At 39.2% G+C, this 24864-nt stretch overlaps 1 protein-coding gene across 7 annotated transcripts in view; it reads right to left on the reverse strand.

Moving 5' to 3' along the window:
- BMPR1B (bone morphogenetic protein receptor type 1B) overlaps positions 1 to 24864 on the reverse strand; it is a 239296-nt gene that overhangs the window by 41475 nt on the left and 172957 nt on the right. For 5 of the 7 annotated variants that reach the window (XM_066186348.1, XM_066186347.1, XM_066186349.1 and 2 more), the window contains one exon: positions 13516 to 13656. The exons of 1 other annotated variant lie outside the window; for it this stretch is intronic. In XM_066186348.1, the coding sequence (XP_066042445.1) occupies positions 13516 to 13534 (19 nt within the window). In that variant the 5' untranslated portion in view covers positions 13535 to 13656. The remainder of the gene's footprint in view (positions 1 to 13515; positions 13657 to 24864) is intronic. One more of the 7 variants, XM_066186351.1, reaches the window with a different exon arrangement.

Genomic DNA, 24864 nt, shown 5'->3' on the forward strand with positions numbered 1-24864 from the left:
GACTCTCATTTCAGGAACTATTAAGCTATAAACACTGCACTGAAAGCCATTTATCTGCATTTTAAGATAAACAGAGAAGCTATTCAATTAAGTAGACTGCAAGAAATAAGCTACAGATGCCAAATCGAACAACTTTTAAACTGCGAAAGAGAAAATCCGTGCATTTAATAAGCATAACTTTATACCACGAAATTACTCACATGGAAGCTCGTAAGCAGCACAGCTTAACCACCCCACCATGTCTGATAAAAAAATACAAATCAAAGTGTAATTACCAAACAGTTAAATGCAAGCAATGTAAATTACATGCACTTACAATTTGCAAGTTCCTACCGCAGCTACCAGTGATGTTGTACAAGGTTATGAAGTGGCAATTTTCATACAGCAGTATTTACATTTTATCTCCATATCGCTACAATTTGAAAATGAGATGCTATTCCAGACCTCCACAAATGAGATAAATGCCTAAGCTGTCATGTTCAAATCTGCACTTGCTAAAGGAGAACATTCTTCCTGAGATAAGCAAAAGAGTATCAAATTAATTTCTCGAGTCTTGCCAACTAACCAGATTTTTTAACTGAATATTATTAATCTATTTGGACATATCACTATGAGATCTTTAAGATACTAGCTTAAAAAGAAAACCCTAACCTCGAACCACTAAAAAGCATCCCCACAAAATAGTTTCCAGTATCCTTTAAAAAGATGTAAAATAAAAGGCATTCTAAGATTAAAAAAAAAAAGCTGGATTATTTTTTATTTCCCCCACACACAAAAATTAAAAACCTGAGCTTTCCTCGCACTTCCAGATGCCAGAGATTTTCGAGCCAGCTCCGAGGTCAGACAGAGGAACATGCAGGTGCACCAAGCATCGGCAGCTGAAAGCTTGCAAGGTTATGCCGGAATCTGATCCACCCCCTCTTCCCACATTCCTGCCGGCATTATAAACGCTCCCTGAAGGAATAATACCCTAATACGGACTAATTTTCCGCATACAGCCCCAGCCTCATTAAGCCTCTTCTTTATCAGCATTGTTCAAAGCTCTTTTTCTGGTAATATTGAACTCTCCTACACCCATCTAAAGAGAAAAGAAACTCCTTTTATGTTCCCTCCAGTATCATTTCTCCTCCTCAGGTCCACTGGCACTACACAATACATTCAATAAAAATATTCAGTTTCATCATATGGTAGTAATGTCCTAAAGACTATGACATGGATTAAGAGAGAGAGGGAGAGAGAGTCTGTTCCAATAAAAAAGGAGATCACTCTCCCAGCAGGATTTGATAGATTTCTATGAGTGACTCCTCTTAGCAATCAGGCAAGCCCAAGTAAATGAAGACGACAGTATTCCTAAAGCAGGTGTTTTTCAGAACCTACCATTCTTCTACACTCCTTAAATAGCCTTTTACCCTTCCCTAGAAAAATCCTTTTGCCTTCAGCAACGTCACCAACTCTGTTAACATGAACAACCTTTGCCACTACAATAGTTAAAAAATTTGAATGTGTCACAAATCACCTAGCTTCATTGTGGAGCCAAAAAGAGCTAGTCTGCATTCAAGCACCCTGTGAAGTAACAAAACCTAAGAGTGAGGTTATGACATGCTGAAACCAAAGGTGGGTCCTCTTCCCGAAGTGATGAATACCTGTGGCACCTTATCCCAGATGCACCTTGCCCATCTGCAAGTCACTGATGTGAAAAACTACGTTCCTTTAAAACCATTTCTGTTTTGCAGATGAGAATTTTTATTACAAGACTGATAGAAGAATGCCATCTGCAGACATTCCTTCTTCCCTAGCTCCATCCAGATTAGCCTGAATGGCCTGAGACTTGAAATACAGCAGAGGATAACACAATACAGAACAGAATTGCAGCCAGAGGATTTCCGCCTATCCTAACCACACACTCTAATAACAATCCTGAAATGATAAAACCAGTTGTACTGTGAGTTGCTAGTTCAGAGGAAAACAGCAGACCAAACAGTGCTGTGTTTTCCAGTGATTCTTTTGCCTGCTGTTAGTACAAACACCCGCAAGAGATTGCCAGAAACATGGACACAAGGAAAAGAAAATGCAGGCAAAAGCACTGGGGGAACGCAAGCCATGCATCCATGGTCTTTCTACCAGTTTAATTCCATCTAGCTTGGATATTTCGAAAGAAAAATAAACAAGCAAATATACTGTTTATATTTAACGTATATAAGATCCATATTCGATCTAAATGCAACATATACCAATAAATAATTGACCTGTTAGGGCTCTAAACTGAGAAAACGCAGACTGAGTTCCACTGAACAAATCACTGTAGAAATGAAGTAATTTGAAAATTGAAAACACTGCTACTATTCAATATGATAATGTCAATATAAGCCATGTAAGTATGAAAGCTGTGGTCCTCATAGCCATTTTTTCTCATGTGCACAATGAACAGAAGGCCATGGCGTAACATTTTGTTCACCCACATTTGATTATAAAATAAGGCACATAACCATAAAATAATGACTAACTATTAATAAAACAATGTTTCCCATATTTTATTATTCTGTTCTTCAAATCACTCCTCTATCTCATTTTCCCTCAACCTAATTCCTCCACAGTGTTTTAAAGATTAAATTTTTCTCCTTTTTAAAAAATGTATTTATTTCTTTTTTCAGTTAACCCATTAAAATTGAATTAGAGACCCTGACTTCAAAAAAAAAAATCAAAAAGAAGTTTAAACTAATGCAAACAAAATACAACACTGCGTGCCTTGTAGAGACTTCACTTAAAAGAAGGTAACTATGCTCTCTAATATGAATTTAAAATATTGAAATTAATTTTTTCTTTTCCTTTTCTTCCTTTAATCTATTTAAAAGAGATGAAAATTGTCACCCAGCTAAGTTTCATTTCTTTCAGCTCCAGTCAATCTCTAAAAATACTCCAAGGCATAAGAACAAGAGGCCTACAGCAAATACGTGTTTCAAGCTGAGATGCTGTGTAGTTTCAGAGAGAAAGAAAAATATTTTCCCTAGCTTTCAACTTTTCATTTGTATAAAATAGTAAATTATACAGCTAAGTAAAGATGTAAAATGAAACTTCTTCATTAGTGCAATGCACTGTAACTCACTACAAATACTGTTAACATACGTAAATGCATGAATTGTGCTACATTTACCATCAGAATATGAAAGGAAATAGATGCCAAATATAGGGTAAAAGAATCTAAAAAGTCAGCTTTCTTCCATAAAATAGCAGAATTCTTAAAGAATGCGTTGGTGGTCTAGTCTGACAAATAAGAGGTTGTTTTCATGCTACACATCCTGACTATTGGTTTGATCAACATTAACTAAGAAACAAGGAAAAGTATTTGGATATTCTGTAAATAAGTACAGGGATTATTATTTACCCATAAAGTTATCTGAAATTACTCCCGCTCAGCTTGTATTTCTTATTGCATTTCTTTTAATGCATCACTGCTAAATCAACTCCCTACACAACTTTTCAATAGAGGAGTCATTTGCTGCAGTCCTTTCCTGGGTGGGGACCGTATCAGATAAAACAACCATTATCACTTAGTTCCAGTCAGATGAAGAAGGAAAAGGGTAAAAACCATTTTTAAAGATGAATGTGATTATTATAGACATTCACACTTTTCTGCATGTAATATTTTATATTTCTATACTGCTTTCCTTTTCAAAGTAGATTCCCCTTGGACTGAAGCTGGTGGACAGAAGTTCAGTCTCTGTGAGTTAAAGAACCAGATTTATCTGTATGTCCAGACAGTAGAAATACCCTTTCAAAAAGAGCAGTAGATTTACTCCAACATAGAATTCACATTTTTCTCCCTAAGTTACCACCATGCTCAAGGAAACACATTTCAAAGATATAGTAATACATTCAGTAGAAAATCAATGTAAACACTTAAATATGCATGACATCAGAAAATACATCAGATTCAGTAATTTTCTTCTATAAAATACACCACAGTTAACTAATCTTACCCAGAAAAGGTTTCTTTAGGACACTGCAGGTCCCCACATTGGCAACACCAACTTTGTCCACCAACAGAAGTGACATGGAACACACATGACACAAACCCAGGAATACCAATTGGAAATTCAGCTGCAACTATGACTAATGTTTGCCAAATTGACAGTGAGACATGGCTGCAGGAGCCTCTTCAGGAGCAGAGTCACAAGGCACACATTCCAGCAGCTGGGCTGCACCAAGAGAAGTCAGAGGGAGCCTTACTGGGGAGGAAATGTCACGGGTACTTGCTGTTTTCTTTGTCTTGGAAATTGGCTTAGGACTGGAGTTTGGAACCTTGACTCCATACATGAGAAAAACATGAAGCTCACATCAAGCCTAAAAATGGAGGAAGTGTTGGTGGGCTAAACATGTCTTCTCCACTAAATGTTAGCCACCTAAACTGAAAACAAGCAAGAACGAACCTTTTTATAGCTACTTGAAAGAAGAAGGTTAATAAATTTATGTTCAGAAAGTCTAAAACACACTCTGAGAAAAAAACCCCACATTTTCTTGTACTACTTATTTTTCTTACTCAGCAATACAATTTCTTATATGAAAATCACGGTGATAAATCAACAAACCTAAAACGCTACATTTAAAGAAAGGAGAAAAAGAGGAAGAGTTACAAATACAAAACCAACAGAATGAGAACTTTGTAATTTATTCTACATCCTGCTGGCTGCAGTTTCACTAGATGATACACTCAAGGCAGAAACCCTACTTCTTCAGTTTTATTCTCAATAGCACTGTCAATGTGAGTTACCAAATTGAGCAGACTCAAATCCAAATCCTGTGTGTTTCACGAAGGAATCAGTGATTTCTGCAAACTGTTCATACAGCTTTAGTACAGGGCACAATCTAAAATTTTCACCCCTTTAAAATTCCTAAAGTTATAGAATGAAATCCCATACTTTACTGCAAAGCATTTTCAGTTTTGCCGTCACCTGCAATGGGTTTAGCATTTCAAGGCAAGATGTCACCTTCAGAGAATTCCTCTTCCTCTCTCCGTCAGTTAGAGAAAGTCAATTAAAAAATTTATGTAGTGAAGAAATACCCGTTTCTTACTTATGTCTTCGTACCCACTGAAAAGAAATAGTTATGATGTTAAAAATTAACGTGAAATAAAGACCAGCATGCATTGTAACAGATTTAGAGGGTCCCTTTTGGGTTTCACATTCAATGTTCTGTAACCCATGAAATACTAGGGAACCTTGGGAAGGAGTCAAAACCCTTGGCATAAAAACTTCACACCCTTTTAGAAAGAGATGATTAGGAACAACAGTATTCTAACATCATATTTCTGGTTCCCTTCACTAGTATAAAATGGTTTCAGATTCAGCAATAATGTTAATCGAGTGTTTTAAGACCACTTTTTCCTTTACCGGCAAAGTTTCTCCTTCTTAGCACTCTCAGGAGTATTTGCATCTGCCAAAGCTAAATTCAGTTTCTGCCCATAACAATCATGGCAAATGAGGGTCAGCACACTTCTAGCAAGGAACAGATGTACTTTACATAGATCATTGTATTAGAATAATTCAAAATACTGCCAAATAAAAGGCAAAAAACCCCCATGCTTTTCAAACATGCTTACAAGAAACCAACATAACCATGTTACTCCATTTGTATGTTGTATTGCTTAGAGAAGCTCAAAAAAGTTCAGTAAAAAAGATTCTAATTTTTTTGTGCACTTCTTATAGAGAGCTTTCGAACTAAAATATGTGAACAAGGAAGGGGAAAGAAAGGCACCCCACTGAAAAATAGTCAAAAACCACACATCTTAGAGATGTGGGGGGAAAGGGGAAGAATCTGCTAAAGAACAGAGGCACTAGAAAATTTCCCTTACAAATATCTTCTTCCCACCCCCGAAGAATTTCAAAGTTTTTCTGTATGTCAATATTTGTTGTTGTATTTGCCCTACAGCAGACACAGATCATCCCACCAGTGCCTCCTTTCTGTCACTTCCACCCTCTTCTAGGAAAAAGTCATCTCAATACTCCTTCCCACTTTCCTCAGCAGAGGATCACCAAAATCCTCCACATGACATCACAGGGCTGTCTGACAGTGGGACCCAACCTTTCCTCAGTAAAGCCTGCCATAATATTTTAACAGGCTGACACTCAGTTTTGTCTCAACAAAAGGTGTCCAGGGGTTCATCCAAGGAGAAGAGATGGAGGACAATGTGCTCAAGCTATTAGCCCTGCTTATGAACTTCTCAACCCACCCTGCAGCAATTAGGGTATCAGCAAAGGACTCCACTTCCACAGGAACACCAGCTAGGGAGCAATTCTTGCCAAAAGAAACACCCCTGTCAAAATTCCTCTGCCAGCAGGGATGTGCAGGTGTTTCCCCACCCCTAACTTTGTAGCCCATTGGTTGAGGGACCTCTTCATCTTCTAGTCCCAAATCACATGTGCTGAGAGCTCCCTAAGGTGTAGAGATTCTTGTTAAAGAAAAACAAATGATGAAAATTGAAACCTAAATAATCCGATTTAAGCTGTAAAGAAAGAAAAACTGGCGGCTGGTGGAACTTGGGCAGGTGTCCTCTCCTCCCATTTAAGCCATCAAAACCGAGTCACCAACGTTTCCTCCCACATAACACAGACACAATGATAAAGAATCATTTTCTGGACCCATCCTTTCAAAATACCTAAACATTTCTAAAGCATCTTCTGCTCTTCTTTGCCTATGGGCAGACAGCTTACATTTAGGCAGTAAAGGAGAGGTTACATACTTTACTCCCATGGTTTGCATACATTTCATTTTTTGCACTTTATGTTCATTAAAGACATGAATTAGAAGCAAATATTTTCCTGCATGTGCCTTGCGAAGAAAAATAGGACACAATGTCTGAAACACTTCAACTCTGCGTACTGTTTAGATGCCTCTTGCCAAAACCAGATACAGCGATGCTCTTTTTACAGCTGTGGTCTGCAGGACGTCTGTTAAAATCTTTTATCTCCACAAAAAGCTACCTAAAGCACAAATTCTCCATCCTCCTGTTCCAAAGACGTGTGTTTCAGGAGGCAGTAGATTTTCTCCTTTCAACCAGCAGCTCTGTGACACAACCCAGAGGCTGAAGGAGATGTAAACTATTTACCCTTCCTCGGCGTACGCTATTTTTGCAAGTCGGCAGGCCAGCCTCCCTGGGCCATGTTTGTTTATAAGGCAAGTGTTTCCCGTTCTGCGGGGCGCTCCTGGAAGGAGACGCCTGGGAGTTTCTGTTTGAGGAAAGCCACTGAGGGGTCTGCATTTATGGCAGGGGAGATGCTTTGTTTAACTTGGAAATAGCTCCAAAAAGCAGCACGGCAAGTGCATTACCCCTGAAGTACCCAGTGTCACCAACAATGCTGTGGCAAGAGAGAGGAGAAGACACTCCTACAGAGAAGTCTGAATGGAAGTATCAGGCAACTTTGAAAATCACCCAGTTAAAATGTGGGTGATCTGGTTTCACAAGAAGGCTGTGTACTTTCTCTCCCTCTCTCTTTTTCACTCTCACCTCTGTATTAATTCTCCCTGGACGGTCTCTCTGTCAGTCATTGTGTATTTTGGGGGTGTTTTGTTTGTTTATTTGGGGGGGTTTTTTCCAACAAAATAGGGGTGCCAAACCTTCAGAATGATTGTGAAAGGAATTTTCAGGTTTGGAGACTACTAAAAATAAAAACTGGAAATATTATTTCAAGTAAGTTATTGAAGCTTCCTGCAGTTCCAGCCAACCTGTAAACGTAATTTTGAATGCATATTGTTCAGACCACACGATTTAGTTTATTTTTTAGGTTTTTTTACTCCTTCTTGAAATCATTGTATTTTGGGGGCTGTTGCTTAGAGCTAGGTCAGTGTTTACATGGAAATGTTACTTTGAAAGAAAAGTATTTACATTTTACTGAGAACAAGCTGTACTCACACAATTTCAAAAACCCTGCACTTATTTAGTTGAAACTATTAGTTTCAAATTTGTGAGTACCTTGGGCCCAAATCCAAACATTTTTTGCCAGTCTTTATTTTCTTATGCTTTTTAATTGTCTTAACTCTTCAATCAGCTCTATCCACCGTATCACTTTCCAGTTTTTTAAGAGAGAAATAAAGAATAATAATGAAAAAGAATATTTGGAATTTCTTATTCTATCTATACATATTAATGGGATGCTAAGGTCACAAGTTAGACTAAAAAGAAACGCAAGACAAAGTCAAGTAAAGTATATTTTCTCCCTAAAGTGGACATGCTGGAGAGTCAGCACTTAGAAAACTTACAGGAAATCATGTTAAGACAGCCGAATACCTACAATTATGATAAAAAATCACAAAAGCCCTACTGAGATGTGAAAATAAAGTGATCTTCTTGGTCCTAGCTAAAACAACTCAGCATTCCACCATCCTCTCAGTATTCAAGACTTTGTTGCAATAGGCAGAGAAATTCACGAAATACCCAGATTCCACAAATTTACCTCAGAGGTTTGGTCTCACAAAGATATCAATGACTCATTTTTTAGAAGTAATTCTGGGTTCTACTAAGGCTTAATGCAAACACACTCTGATTATGTTTTATTTAATTATTTTTTTTTAATGCAAGGAGGCTGTAGTTTCACACTAATGATGAAATCCCAGAGGTGAAACAAGGGTTTCAGCCACAGCTGGGGCCAGCCCTGCCGGATAAAAAGTATCATGTAGGACAGACCACATATTTCCCACGGAATCACAGAAAAGTGGCATTTTGAGAGGAAGGGAATTGTCCAGTAGCTCTCCTTCAGTAGCAAACCTCAGAGCAAATCATTCAAGCCTTTTCAAAACATTCTACTGCGTGCAGGCTTGACTGCACTTCTTCCCACTAATTTATTAAGAGATAGCAAGGAAGAGAGAAGGAAATAACTAATGTAACATACAGGTGGGATGTAGAAACAAGGGTGGCTAAGGATCATGTCTCCTCTCCCACTGCTGCGTTGCAGTGTGCACTGCTTCACACACCATGCAAACTTCTTAGGGCAGCTCATTTTCACTTCCACCACAGCTTCACTTCTATTAGCACAGGGCTGCTTGAGTTTAGAATTGAAGGAGAAGGTTTAAAGATGGCTTTCAAAACCTGCATGGCTCTCTGTACAACATGGATACAAGCTAATACAGTCTGCATTTGCTACTAAAACAACTGTAAGCTTCAGCATCAAATATTAGACAGATTTAGCACTGATTAAATTGCAGTCCTAATGTGTAAGTCTCTACTAAGCTACAGGGCGGCCTAAAGAAAAGCTCTCAGTTTTGGCAGCAAGCCTCATCCCCAGTTTGGACTTTTAAGGGTAACTTCAGCATGCTTCACATAGCACACTACTGTTAACAACCACTTGTAACTCCTTTTCCATCTCCTCTGCTTTCAGCCCACCTGGCAGGGTCATTACTTAAACCAACAGAAATACATTTTTCAGTAACATTTTCAGGCTATTAAATACCTTTTCAAGATCAGAATGTATCAGATGCCCAGCTTTGTTTTCCCTGTCTTTCAACAGTTAGTGTTCAAAATGTCAGTCATGAGCAACATTCTGTAGGATATTTTGCCGTTAGTACAGAACACATATTTGGGTAGAGAACATGTAAAATCTATGGGGCAAATCTTAAGTAATTGCTACTGACTGCAGTGAGTAGTGCTGCAAAGGGAATCTACAGGTTCACTTTGAATGGTGTAATATACTATTTTTCATAAATATTTGTCCTTGAAAATGGGACCAACTCATGCAACAGTCTTCATTCTCCATAGAGATCTGTACTTTGTATTAGTACATCCTGCTAGGATAAGACTGCATGAATGTTGTTCCCCACAGAATAATATGAGAAAGCTAAAGAAAATCTCACTAGAATGAGAACTAAACTTTGCCAAAAACCACCTACAAAGAAAACCCCTCTTTATTCACCAGCTCAGATATTACCCTTCATTTATGTAACTTTAAATGGAAGTTATAACCTGAAAATTGGTGTTTGTAAGTAAAACACCCATTGTAATAACATTATGAATGAGACCTGGTCACACTGGATATGTGTCTGTACTTCAACCATCTTGTTGCCAACTGTATGAAAAACAGCAGTGAAGGTGCAGAAAAGAATGGATTCAATTTTTTTTTAATGTTGAGGGTTAGTCTCCAGTGTTTGGCAGTAGGATTTACTTCCATGGTCTATAGATCCGAGGCAAAACAGCTATTTGAATTCTTTCTCCATTATCACCTTTCTGTCTCCCAGAAGCTCACCTTTATTCGACAGAAGAAAGAGAGGTGAAATCCTCTCAGTCAAAACACTTCTATTTCTCACAATACACTGGAATTATTTTTGTATGAGGACAGATGCCCTTTGCTGGGATTTTGTACAATAAATACTATCTATTATTTCACAATTTCAAAATTGTCTGAACCAATGACAATTTGGGATGAGAAACTTCTGAGTCTAACCACTTGGGCTTTAAACTGCCATGCATGTCTCCACTGTATCTTTTCAAGCGAGACTCCTGTTCTCATCTCAGTCTTCTGAGTGCTGACAGAAGTGCAGCCTTCAAGTCCAGGTCTGTTTCTCATACATTGAATAGATGCTGATGGACACATTTGCAAGCAGACACATTCAATGTATAGAAAACAGTGAGAAATATTGTGGGAAGTGCTGAAAATGAAGCTCTGGCATTTCCTTCAGAAGGTATAAAACAACACGGTGATCTAAGGAAGCATTATTGTGATGAAAGAACCCAACAGCACAGCGGTGTAAAAAACCATAGACAAATAATGATTCAGTTAAAATGGGATACATTGCTAAGGCCCTTTTACACTGTTTTGTAGAGAAGACCATTCTCCAGGTCCTGAATAGAATAAAGAAATGTTAGTATTTAATTTTACAAGAGTCTTCAGATTATTTAATATATCATCAATATATCAGGATGTTTTTTCTAACCATCCAATGCAATTAATGTGCATATACTGAGACCCGGATATTTCACAGGACCATGAATGTCAGTTGCATGAGCAAAGATGGGAGATTACATCTCATCTCTTCTGCATGCTGCCTGAATGTGCACACTGCAGATTGGAATAAAAGACAAGTTTTTGCATTGCTGGGAAAAGCAGCTGGATTTAATTGTGTGTAAATTTACCCTGCAGTGTTTTGCCTATCTATCAAACAGTAAACTGTCACCTCAGTCATCCTCACAGGCAAAATAACAAAGGAGCTAATCCTAATTAGGTCTAACATTGTCTGAATCACATTTATGTTCACTCTGTAAAAACAGGTCACAAAAGTTAATCCAGCCTGCAAAAACATCTAGAACCAGAAAACCCATCAAGCAGAGGACAAGTCACATGCCCAGTCACCTGACATGAGCTATACACCCCATCTCAGCAAGAATTAACCCATTGCAAAAATTTTACCATTGGCAACCTCTTCAACTCTCTTTTCCTCTCTTCCTTCCTTTCCTTTCTTCTCTTTCCCAAGTTTCCCAGCAACAAAAACAGAGCTAGCAATACATAAAAGGAAGGTGAATTGCATCCTTGCACACAAATTCTTTAAAAATTTGAGATTTGCTGAAGATTTTTAATTGAAAGGCCTAAAAGAGGCAAGACTCTGCAAGGAGAAGCTTGTGTTAACATAACCTTTCTGAGGAAGGTGAACAGGGAAAATGAATCAGAAAAACTCCTCCAGGAGAAGTGTTAATAAAAGAGGCTCTCTGTAACAGCAATCAGGGGCAGCCTAAAGTTTATCCAAGGGAAGCTAAGTTTTATTCCCCCCAGGCTTGACCAGACACTGCACTCTGCTGCTCGCAAACTGGCTGGACAAGGAAAACATGTGCTGACAGGTTGGATATCACCAAAATGAAGGTGTCAGCCTTACTCTGAGATCACTCAACTGAACAATTGTCTTAGCTCATCCAGAAGCATTTCACTGCTAATGGCCAAAAAGCCAAGTTGCTGGCTTGCTCATTTCCTTCTATGAATATGTGCCAGCACACCTGTATCTTACAGCAGAATAAAGGAAAATCCAGAAAGCTGCTGCTAAACTTACTGCTTATAATGAAATCACTGCAAGATCATTCTATGCAGACCTTTTTCGGGCCATTTTCCAGGATGAAGCAACAGCTGTCTTTGCCAATCTCCTCACAGGCAAAGAAAATTTTCAAGATTAATTGCCTTGATAGAAAACAGGACAGTTTTTTTTTTTCCTTTACTTTGTTAGCATTGCTTCTCCTGCAGTCAAGTTTCTATCCTGGAGGCTCTTCCAACTGTGAATTAATTACAGTTCTGATAAGCTGCATATCTGTTATTCATAGAGATCAGGAGTGGTAGACTTAAAACCTCCTTTTATTTCCTAGAAGACTTTATTTTGTGGAAGCCTGTAAAATTAATTTCCCACTTCACCAAGGAGGCTAATGGGAGGCAATTGCTGATGTTCTCCTATGGTGTGAAGTGTAGCAAAAGGAAACCTCTGCTGAAAATTGCGCTTCAGCAGGGGACGAGGGCCTGAAAACATGGCAATCCTTGCTCTTCCCCTGAAGAGCTTCCAACTAAGCCATCAATGAAAGTAGCAGAGCCCATAATCCAGATTGGTGTGTGCCCTTGATGAAACCCATGCTACACAGGATGTCGTCCTTTTTAATCAGGACATTTAACAGATGGATATGGCCAAGAACCAGAATTGCCTGTTCTTGTTTAAGAATAACCTCTCCACCCAAACAAAGTATTAATGTGTCACTCTGTATAATAAATACATGACTTGCTATACAAAGAAGTAGAGCTGAATGGCTTTGGCCTGGTCTCAAAGTAATTTATTTTAAGTCTATATATAACAAGTTCCTCTGACAATGAATTGTGTAACGTCTACAAGACAAAAACCGGCACACTTCGTTAGCTACAGAAAGACAGGTGGACTGACAGAAACTTCCACTTAGTGCTTTATTGGCTGCCTGCCACAGTTTGAATGGGGGCAATTATGAAAAAATTGAACACATGACTTTAATAAGCTTCAATGTAGATCGCTGTCTAGTGGAAACAGAACTTTACAGTAAGTTACTCTGGGTCTAGTCTTTGCTGCTTAGAACAAATGTGTTGTTTCAGATGTCAATCATATATTTTCGGTATTATTTGAAAAGGTTAGCGAGAATACTGAAATGTGGAATTGCGGATGACATGAAGCAGCCATGGCACCGATCTCCCTCTGCATCCTGTGAGACAGCCAGGCTCCCTCCGTGCCAGAGGGGCAGTCCCTTCCTGAGCACAACAGGGATGTGGCAGCAGCACCTGACTCCATGAATGCACCGCAAAGAGCAGCTGCTGCTGCTGCAGGTGTTCGGCATCAGCCTCTCCAAATGGAGTTGTTCTCTGCCCCCATCTGAGCTCTGGATACTTCACAGATAAATGAAAAATAATCTTATCAAATATTTAGAATGGACGTGTCTTGATGTAAAGGTGTCCTTCAGGGGTTTTACAGTTCAAGATCCCACCTTCAGCAATTGAACTAGCTGTGAGTAAGACAGCAAATAATGCATCACTTCACACTCACCATGAGGTCGGGGAGGCATCACTGCAGCAGTTAACACTTGTTCCACGTTTTGAGCAGCTTAAATGAAAGTCGAGGTTTGGATGAACCACCAAGTCTCCTTGCCAACCAATGCTCTTCCTTCCCCGGCCAAGCAGAACCTGCCTTTTTCAAAAAAAACTCACGTTACTGCTCTTTCAGCAATAAAGGTCTGCAGGGAACTCCTTCAGGACTGAAGCAGTCCATTGATGGGGGAAGCAGTCACTGGCCCTCTTGCATGAAAGGGGCCTACATGCGAGCCATAGAAATTGCTGGAACTGCTCACATGGGAATGGAGGCAGAGACACAAACCAGAGCAAGAGCAGCAGTGGTCCCAGCCTCCCATACAATTTTTTCCTAATTCCCTAGCAGAAGAAGCAGCAGGACAGTTTCTCCCCATCCTCACTTCCCCCTGCCAACTCCAGCTCCCTCCCCTGGCAGCCCTGAGGATGTATTTTCATGTGCTGCAGCCAATACCCTGTAATTTCGACCTGCTCACAAACCATCTGTAAAAACAGCAGCAATTATTAACAAGAGGAACAACGTGCACTGATGACAAATCCATATGAGACATTTCTGACACACCACAAATTCAGTAAGGATGAGTCCAAATAATGAACTGTCATAATTTGGCGCACAAATGCAACACGGAGAACAACCAGCTAGTCAATAATCTGCAGCATCAGACAGGAGGTCACTGACTTAATGTGAGTCATCAGTGTAATAATTTATGAGAAAGCAGTTCCAACATCAGGAGATATCAACAGACTGTTCTGTGTAAGAAAGGATAAACAAGCCTCCTGCTCAGGGCAGGAAATTCACTTTAAGAGCAGTGTTGTGCTTTGGGCAGCACCACTCTCAAAAGTGGTACGAAAAACTTGAGAAAAACTTGAGAAAAACAAATCCAGAACATCAAAAAAACTACCTTCACCAATCTGAAAACTATTAATTATGAGGACAGATTACAACTGTGAGATTTGTTCAGCCTAGAGACAAAAGCCGCATGGTTACAGCTCTGAAATAGGCAAAAAGCCTCTGCAAAGACAGATGAAATGCACCCCTGCTTCATGTGCACTTGCACAGGCTGGGAAACAAAGGCTGAAATTTGAACACTGAGATCTCAGACATCCAGAAGATCAAGTTTTCTTTGAAACCCTGACAAAGAATGGAAACAGATTGTTTACAGAGGTGCAAGAATAAACATTTCTTCCCAAAGCTTTAAAAAATTATTAGATAAACGGGTGTCAGAAATGGCTCAGGTATAGTGCCTTCAGGTGGAGGGACAGCCAAGACAATTAAAAGCTCTTTGCAGACTTGCTGTCTGTCACTCTTTACAAATTTACCTCAACATGCAAATTCAACTCATTCAAAAACTGAATCTATATCTCTTAATTTCTAGTATATAAAAATTCTTTTAATGTAATTTTACTTTTTAACTTCGTAACATTGAAATTGTAAACTTGGCCTAACGAACAATAAGGAAAATAATCTAAACCCAAAACATTTCAATGTAACATTCATAAAACATATATTATGGTATTACTGGGACTCTGTATTACTGTTGCTTGCTTACCAAGCCAAAAGACCTATCCTTCACAGAGTTCTTATCAAGATAATTCCATCACTGGAATTCCAAGATTCCAACAATACTGTTCCCATTACCCTATTCACATCAGAATATGAATAGAGGTTAGATCAGTTGTAGCATCAGTCTTGGTGACAGTCTGAAATCCTAGAATCGTAAAATGGTTTGAATTGTAAGGGACCTTAAAGATCTGAAAGGTCATCCAATTCCAAGCCCTCTGTCCCAGACTGTTCTCTACAAAGAGAAGTTAACAGAAAAACAAAACAAAACAAAACAAAACAGCTAAAGAATGGCTAAAGATCTTAGGGGAAAATTGTTTTGAAGAGACTGAATCTTTGGAAGTAAGGAGACTACAATATTTTGGTTTTTCTTCACTCTGGAGACTCAGAAGTTGCAGCAAGCCTTAAGTTAAATTAAAAAATATTTTTGTTACACTTCTAACATTGCAGCATGTTTCTTTGATCATAATAGCTTAATCTCAGAAGAACAAAGCAGCATTAAAAATCACTTTCTGACTCTACCCCTGTTTCCTAATCTCCTGTGAGATTATTTTTAATACAGGCAAGAAAACATCTCTTTCGAAAAAGAAAATCCATATCACATTTGTCTCCAGACCTTTAATTGTTTAATGCTACTTCCCTAGGAAAATTTTCAGTTTCATACACACAAGCCTTTTCTTTTCTTACTTTTCCAAAAGGCTAATCAATATTTTGAAATATAAAGCTACTTTATAAATTGCCTTGATTTTTCAAATTAGTCAAACTGAAGCTGTAACAAATAACACAATTAACCATATCTCCCCCTATTCAGTGTATGAGATCTCTTGCGAGTAGCAGCTTCTACCAGTCAGGGTTTTGGTGGTCAGAGCAGTAAAATTTTGCTTTCCAAAGCTTAATGTACTTTGTGCACAGCTGGAGAACTTTGCATTTAGCAGAGAATTACCATGTATATGCAACTGAATTGTTAACTTATAGGGGAAGGTGAAAAGTAGTATTTGCCCTGTAGTGTGAAAGAAGATGATACACAGTCAAGCTAACAAGGGCCATGCACAAGAGAGGAGATGAAAAGCCACCAGTCAACTCAGCTGGACTCAAGCTGCCAGGCTTTTATAATATCAGTTCTTTATTAACATGAGTAACATTTTTCTTACAACCTGCATCCCTAACAGGCAAAAGAATGTTTAAAAACAGAGAGGAAAAAATGCTATTGCAAGGAGTTCTTTCATGCGTCTTCTCAGGGGGGTAAAGGAAACAGACACCAAGTGCTCGCAGTGCTGCAGAAGTGTCTTGTATTTGCTTATGGTCTGTGCCCAGTGAATTTCAGGGGAAATTTCCAAGGAGGACCCACTGTTAGAGCACAATACACTTCAAGGATACTGCGTTCAGCTCCATCCAGCAGGTGTTTCGAAGGAATGCTCTGCCTGAAACCTGCCTTTTGATTACCATGGCTTTGGAGACCTTCTGAAAAGAGAGACCTGACAAGGGCACTGAGCTTTGTTTAGAGAGCTTAATCCTTATTCTCCCAGCTGCCAACAGGGAAAGGCTATGTTTTGCCTAAGTGAAAAATTCCTTTCTTAGAATCAAGAGATGAAAGTGGCAGAGAAGAGCAAACACCCTCCCCGAACAGTCAAGTTAATATCCCCAACAGCTGACTGTTAACAGCAGCAGAAACGTCCCTTTTCACTTTGACAACATGTATCAAAGTAAAAAATCTCTGCCAGGTGGCATTAGGCATTACAGGAATACAAAAAGCATCCAAAGAACCACCTGATCCTGCGAGACTCTGAGTTCCTCCCATCCACTGAAATGAATGGTGCAGAGGGTGCTACCAATGTAACCCGAGCGATGAATGACATGCCAAAGGCTACAAAACATAAGCCATTCCAGTACTATACTGAGCATTATTGGAAATATTTCCAAAAAAAAAGCGAAAAAAACCCCTTTGATTTAAACTGAAATTCTAGTCTTGGATGCACACACTGCCATGAGATTTCCATTACTCCTACAATACTGATAATGTGAGTCCAAAGAAAAAATTGTTCGAAGTGTTCATATATTCATAGATTGATTTTTTTTTCCCTTCTAGGACCTTAACTTCTATCAGTGGAACATAAACCTAGAGACATTCAAAAGTATTGGGAAGCAACATGGGTGGTGAGGCACTGGAAACAGATTGCCAGAGCAGCTGTGGATGCCCCACGCCTGGAAGTGTTCAAGGCCAGGTTGGATGGGGTCTGAGCCACCTGGTCTAGTGAAAGGTGTCCCAGCCCACAGCAGAGGCGGCAGTTGGAACTAGATGATCTTTAAGGTTCCTTTCAAGCCAAACCATTCTGTGATATTTAAATATGGCAGGCTCTTAAATCTAATTTGAAGCATTTCAGTACATTCCATGAAGTTCTTAAACAAAATCTTTACTCGTGAACAGAAGAGTTCGAAGAAAGTGTGCATTTGTTGCAGCTCCTTCAAAGATCTGACCTAGCCTGGCCCAATATTAAATCAGTAACACCCTCCGGCTGTACTAATTCAGACCCCAGGGATCTGAGGGGTTGGATTTTCCTGACAATGTCACCTCCAAAGGAATATGCCAGCTCAGCAGGACTTTTCCAGCTGCCTTGGTTCCTGCCTGTGAGAGGATATGGCAGGCTGTGCAACAGCACAGTGGATGATGTTGTTCATCCCAGTATTTGGGAACTATGAGGAAACCATAGTTGGGTTGAGAGACAAACAAAGCTGGACTGAAAAGCTGAGAAAAAGCATCAGACACAAAACTGGTAAGCAGCAGAAGTGAGCTGAGAAATCTGGGAAGTATATAAACCCACATAAGGAGGGGAATGTGCTAGGGAAAATTGAGTCGGGTGAAAACAAGAGGTGCTGGATGTTTCTCTACAGTTTAGAACTGCACTTTGATTTGTTCAATCTCATACCTGTGGAAAAACCTTTCTGCAAGGTCCTAGCAAAACATCCTGTCCCTTCCAAGTGCTGGACACATGGAGATTTGCAACCTATTATTTGTGCCACTTTGCTCACTCAAGGGAAAAGTTTTGTGACATGGATATGCATGGTCATTGTGCTGCATCATGCCTTGACACAATGGGGGGGTGTGCTACATGAGAGAACCTCTGTTTTCCACTTGATTTTTTTCAAAGTCTAAGCAATAACCCATAAACCCACAATATTTTAGAAGCACACTAAAAAAAAAATCATCAACTCGCCTACCCACTGCCTACTAAGGAGATGACTGAATTAGTGTTACTTCTGCAAGTTTAATAAAGGATATTTATTGCTGTGCATAGAACTCTTTTTAAATTATTGCCAGAAGCTTAAAAAGGTGAGGTAAATAACCACAAGTAGAAAAGAAACCTACTAAAAAAGGAAAAAGAGAAGGAATTATCTGCAAGCAATGCCACTTAATGCTTTGCTGTGACCTGTTTCCCCTAGCAGTACCTGGGGGTGAAGCCAGAACGAATATCTAAGCCACTCTTTTCTCATTCATCCCCAATTCTTTGCTCCACTCCTCTGTGTGCTCAGCCTGAAAAGCTTAATTCTGCTCACCCAGCACAGTCAACACTCATAGGTATCACTGATGCCAGAAAGCTGCATGCACCTCAAGTGCACGCACACCAAAGGGTGGAGCCCAGAGCGCCTCAAAACCAAGCAAAACAACAATGTCACAAGGGGATTTAGTCATGTCAGAACACACTTCCTTTGAAAGAGACAGTTCAACCAAAAACTCGGTTTCCTTCTGTTTTGGTCACATCAGTGATCTGCTCCACCATGCAGCTGCCTAAGTCTCAGGGACAAGCAGAGAGAGGAAGCAACAGCATAAACATGCTAAATTTTAGGCTGGTTTTACCCAAACGTGAAATGGCAGCCTGGGCATCTTCTTCTAGCCTGAACCGTCCTCTGCCTCAATGCTCCACCTGCTAAATGGGGGGACAGACAGCCCTTTGTCTAACCTTGGCGATTTGTAAAACTAAACTGAAGTTACAGTAATGATACTATAATGGTAGGTGTCTCAGGAAAAAAAATGCGAGGAAATGAATAATCACAGCCTCAGCAGGGTTTGAATAGCATGAGGTAAGCCAGGTGATGGTCACACAAAATAAAATAAGGAATAGGGACTCATTAGGTGAGCATTTCTCATCCTTTATACCAAAGAAAGCAGGGATCCAATGGAAAAGTTAATCTGTTAACATGCAACTGAAGACTGCACAGCAATGCCTAGGCACAGAAGTCAAAGGTTGCATGTACAACATAAACACAGACATTTTGATTGCAGCACTACTAAGAGTATTTTCATCTGTTTGGGGCTTGTGTAGCGTGACTTACTTGGTATATGTAACTTAACAGCTGACATAATTTAAGATCTATAAATTTTCTTTCTAAATGCCACTTTTTTCTCCTTAAAATGTATTACTTTGAGTGCATTAGGGACTTGGTTGAATTATTTGGTCAAGGAGCAGCCCTGATGAACAGATTCAGTTTTGGAGTGTTGAGGTTGGAACACACATCCCTCCAGCTGTATGTTTCTTGCAAGGAGGCCAAAACACAGGAGTCTTCACAACTGAAGATCCTGTCTGAGAGTCAGGCAAATAGTGACAAACTCTCTGCCATTCTGCAAGGGAAATTTATTGTCCATTATTTTAGATTAAGTTTCCCCGAGAAAAACAACGGGAATGTAACATGGCAGCACCTCACAGCCAAAGAGGGCTGCCAGTCAGATTTTGAAAGTCATTTGGTCCAGCACATGAAACAACAGCAGTCTGTTACTGTTTATAATGTATCTAAAATATTTTTATGGCCTTTGTCACCAGCAGAGACAGCTACTCCCAATTAATGTCTCATAAACAGCACTGTGGAGTCAGACTGCATTATTATTTCCATTTTGCACGAGACAAGGTAAAACAAAAGAACCGAAATGAGCCAAACTTGGTTCAACTGCAGAACTTCTGTGGATCTGGATCCACAAATCAAATGAGCATCTAGGTGGGATTGTTCTACAAAGCTTTGTATCTTTGAAAGGTCATTAGTGAACTAAACACAATTTTTTTCAGGAAATTGAGCTGTATTGTTTCCTTCAGTACAGGGTTGGTTACTACCACTAAAATATTAAACAGACAAGAGAAACTAGAGCAGGAGGAGTGGCGGAGTTATACCAAATGCTTACAATGATGAGTTTAATAGCACTTTTGCACACTACTCGTAAGTGAATTTTCCCCTAATACTGTCTATTTATTGTATAAATGGAAGAAATATTATGCCAATAAACACTGAAAATAAAAAAAAATCATTAATGCTGTCACACAGTAAGAAAAATCATGTCACTCTAGCCAACAGTTTCAGAAGCACAGATTGCTATACATCTTTTAGATCTATATAAAAATGTAACAAAGATTTACACCACCACCCTTATTTAGCTCTGAAAAATCCTTCTGGAGCAGGCATAAGTGTTAAACCTAACCTAGTCTAAGCGTAAACCTAACCACAGGACCACAGCACTTCTCTAGCTCTTCAATCCAAGTGTGGAAGGTATACAATAGTACAAACAATTTGCTTAGAGAGAAGCAGGAGCAGTGCACCATTCATGAGAAATTTTTTAGCAATTCTGATCTTTGCTATTTGTCCTCCACTTCCCAGCATGTCCATGGCAGGGCTGCAGCCTTTCTCCAGTGTAACACTCATCTAAGAACTGCCCACTGAGAACAGGAAGGTGCTTCCCAGAACCAACAATGTCAAAGATGACAAAGTGCCAGGACGTGAAAGCACACCAGGTGGCAGTTGGTTGTCAGTAGGCGCTGTCACCCAAGGCTGTAAAGCTCCCGACTGAATTCCCTCCTTGCTCTCTAAACACACAGAGAACTCTGCCAACACATCACTTACAGAAGCAGCAGAAAAACAAGAGCTTTTTGACTTATTAAAACCACTGTGTTTTAGAGACGGAATTTATTTTCCCTTATTTTTACATCAGCTAGGCAAGATATTTATTACAAAAGGAAGGCTGTAACATTAGGTTTATTCTAGAGCTCTTTGGTGGCAGGATGCTAGCTGGCTGCACGAACATGTTCCAAGGGAAAGAAGCCTGGTTAAAAAGGTTGGATTTTCACACAATTTTTAGGAGATTTAGTCTGCTTTTCTTTGATGTTACTATTTCCTTATTGCACAAAACACATACATGACTGAAGCGCATGACCACAGATGTAGAAAGTGTCTTAGACATCTTTTGGCCCCAAAAAGAAGAATTTCTAAGAGATTTATGTCAAACTTACAATAGAGTGCTTAATACAAAAAACCCCAAAATTAACAAAGTACAACGACAGCCGATATTCCAGACTGAATCCTTCTCAGGTTGTAGAAAGCACAGCATCTCCCTCTGCCACAGAGAACAGTCAGCCTAAGACAAGCATTAAAACCCTTCCAAAACCAAAGCACTGCAGAGTGCTGTTAATAACCACCCACAATGGCAGTGTCAGCCATCACTGGCTGCTACTAAAGATACTGGATCACAAACATTTTGGAGAACCCTGTTTTAAAGAGAACTGACCAGGAAAAATGCCAGAATATCACTACACTTCAGAATCTGGGTTTGCATGGGAACTGTAATCTTAGAGAAATGTGAATTTCTGTACATATAATACAGCCTCTACCAAGGAGAAAGCATTACACACACCAGCATCTCTATTTCATACAGAGCAGCAATTCCATGCCCAAATTTTCCCACATGAACAAGACACTCCCTAGACAGTTTAATCCTCACTGTCCAGCTAAAATGCCTACTGCAGCTGGGCTATCCCTATTTGCAGCAAAAAACTTGTCTCGAATTTTCTTCTTTACAGCTACAGATGGAATTTTTATCTTCCTTTATTTTTAAATAAGAAGACACGTTAATAACAATTGATCTGGACAGAATCAGATAAAAAATTTTACAAATGCCGTAATAACTTCAGACAATCTTTTACCTTGCCTCTTGTTACTGAAGACCTCTGATATGTATTTACTTATTTTCCAATTTATTAGGCAACAAAAACAATAAATAAATAAAGTACATCTTAAGGCAGCTACTAACAACTGAACTGTTAAGAGAACATACAGAAAACTACATTTTAAAAATAATAAAGTTTATGAGATGTTCCAGCTTTTTGAAAACTGATCTGAAAGAATGCTCTCAAAGTCTAATTTTATTTGCAAAACTGAAGCCAGTAAGGACAGATTCAGAAGGTGAAAATGTTGTTTCTTCATCTGTAGCTGTATTTTCAGCTGGTGACTTCCCACAGGCAGCCATCATTCATTCAACAAAATCTACTTGGTGGCCCTTAATCAAACAGAATACATTTACCAATTTAAACAAAAGACTGAGTTTTCACTTGTTACTTAGTCACAGTAGAAAAGAGGTTAGTGTAATGTCACATTTGCCTAATTAATATGCATTCAGATTTTAGAAGAGGTATTCAATAAATAATTTATTTATATGTTACTTGATCACAGCATATGTCAATATAGAACTAGATTGTCAATTTCACACATTTCAGACTAGAACGTCTATGCTTTTTACTACTAAAAGAAAATGAGCTGGCTGCTGTAAAGGTTCACTCTGTATACAAGGTGCCACAGTTAGGAAATAAAAAAGTTCTTTTATTGCTTAGGCTGACCAGATACAAAACAAAGCCTCCTATGAAGAGCCTCAGATGGTGCCTAACCCAGGTAAAGGAAGAAACTAAGCCCATCTCTTTCCGAAGCTATGTCACTCATACTGATTTTCCCAGTACTCTGCAGAGTCACCAAGATATTCTGTGTTTGGGAAGAAAAAGAAATTTGCTGGAAACGTTCTGCAAATGAAACCCAGCTGCTTAAGCACAATCCCAGATGTCTCCTGCACCGTGTGGCTTTGATAGATTAAACTGAGCATAAGAAAGAGACGAAATATTTATAAAAATTAAATTTGCAGTATGCATGTCAGTAAGCCTGAAAAACATTTTTTTCAACCAAAGACAGGAAACCACATTTTTCACCCAATCAGCTTGGGTTAGGTTATAATGGAGGTATTCGTGGAGCTCCTGAGGTGCTTATGTTTCATGCAGACTGCTTAGCTTTTATTCACACCACTTATTCCAGAAACAGGGATGACAGATGCTGCCTCTGACACCAGCGGATCAAACATTGACAAACCACATGCTCAAATGAATGACTACGTTTTACTCCTTATCCACCAAAAGTTCAGTATTTCGAAGGCTGGGAAAAAGTTCAAATCCCACTGAGCACTCTGGGTAACAACACTGTGTACTAGACACCAAATACTGCTGGGACAAACAAACATGCCCTCTTTCACACTCAAGGGAATGCTGTCAGACACTTAAGCAAATTCCTACATCCTGACACATCATCAGGCTATTTGTTCCCCAAAATCTCACACTTGTATTGGCTTCCTCAAAAGAGAAGTGGAGGAAAAAATCGCTGTGGTAAAAGAGAATAGAAAGAACAAATTAAGGTAACATTTACAATTAAATGAAGCCACAGAAACACTAAATAACTCCATTTTTTTACAATGTTAAATGTCTTGCATAAAATCTCCAAAGACACCTAACATGTCTGGCTCCACATGGTCCTGGTCTTGCCCATCTTACTATGACAAGCTCTACTACAGAACATGACCAGGTTTTCCCTTCCTAGTCATTCCTAAATTTGATCCATTGGCAAACAACTGTCTCAGAAAGGGTAGCACTCCCTCTCAAGATGCTCTTTTCTCTCCTTTGGGGAATTGAGAAACACAGAATTTTTATTTTTTTTTTAGTTTATCTTTGTGATTATTTGGCACTCTATCACCTCAAAACCCTGCTTGAGTCAAATATGCTTTCGAATACAGAACTATGAATTAACACACACAGATGTGATCTTTTTAGCAAAGCAGAATTAGTACAAAAGGCTAACATTTATACTGTGAATTAGTAATAAAGGGGTTGCACTTCTCTGTGCAGTTCACTGAATGTTTTTAAAACAGAAACCAGAAGGTCGTTAACTTCAGCAAAGCAGGAACAGAGACAAATCTAACACTTCCCATCACCCTTGTGCTCCTTAAACACCTCCTGAGCACATTACAGGGGCACCGGATGAGCTGGGACAGCAGAGCTATCCCAAAGGAGATCAGGAGTTTATTTGAAGAAGCCCAGCAAGCAACATTTCCCAAACACTCTTTCAAAAGAGGAGCAATGAATATCCTATTTCCTTTTCAAGGAATGTTTATATGCCATGGATCGAGTACCTTTTATGCTGCCAAGCCAATGCAAAGCCATATTTCAGCCCAGGAAGAACAATACAATTGCTTAGTGTGCACGTTTTGACTTCTTATAAGAATACATTGTGCCTGAAGCAACAGCCCAAAATCTGCTGATAGATGACCACTGCAACATCACAGTAACTCCACAGACAAACATCATAAACATCAGTAGCATTAGCAAATATGTTCCATACAGTCAGTTTCCAGTGTCAAGTGCTAAAAAATAGAGGAGTTGCAAACAGGGGTTAGTAAAAAGACAAGACTGTCCTTAGCCTGGATAACTAAGCTAACACACTAGCCCTGTTCATTTCTCAAAGGAATTAAGTCTCCACTTCTGCAAATTACTCAAGGAAGAGAGTAGTCCTGTGAGTCTCAAAAAGTCCATCTAAGTTTAAAATCACACAGGTCTTTTAAACACTTCATGGTTATTTGGGCTAACACATGGCACATGTAGTTTCAGTCCACTTAATTATTCCGCTTTC

Source organism: Chamaea fasciata, unplaced genomic scaffold, assembly GCF_029207755.1.
Source record: "Chamaea fasciata isolate MVZ Bird 193981 ecotype frontalis unplaced genomic scaffold, bChaFas1.0.hap1 SCAF_6, whole genome shotgun sequence".
In the NCBI taxonomy this organism is placed as follows: Eukaryota; Metazoa; Chordata; class Aves; order Passeriformes; family Sylviidae; genus Chamaea; species Chamaea fasciata.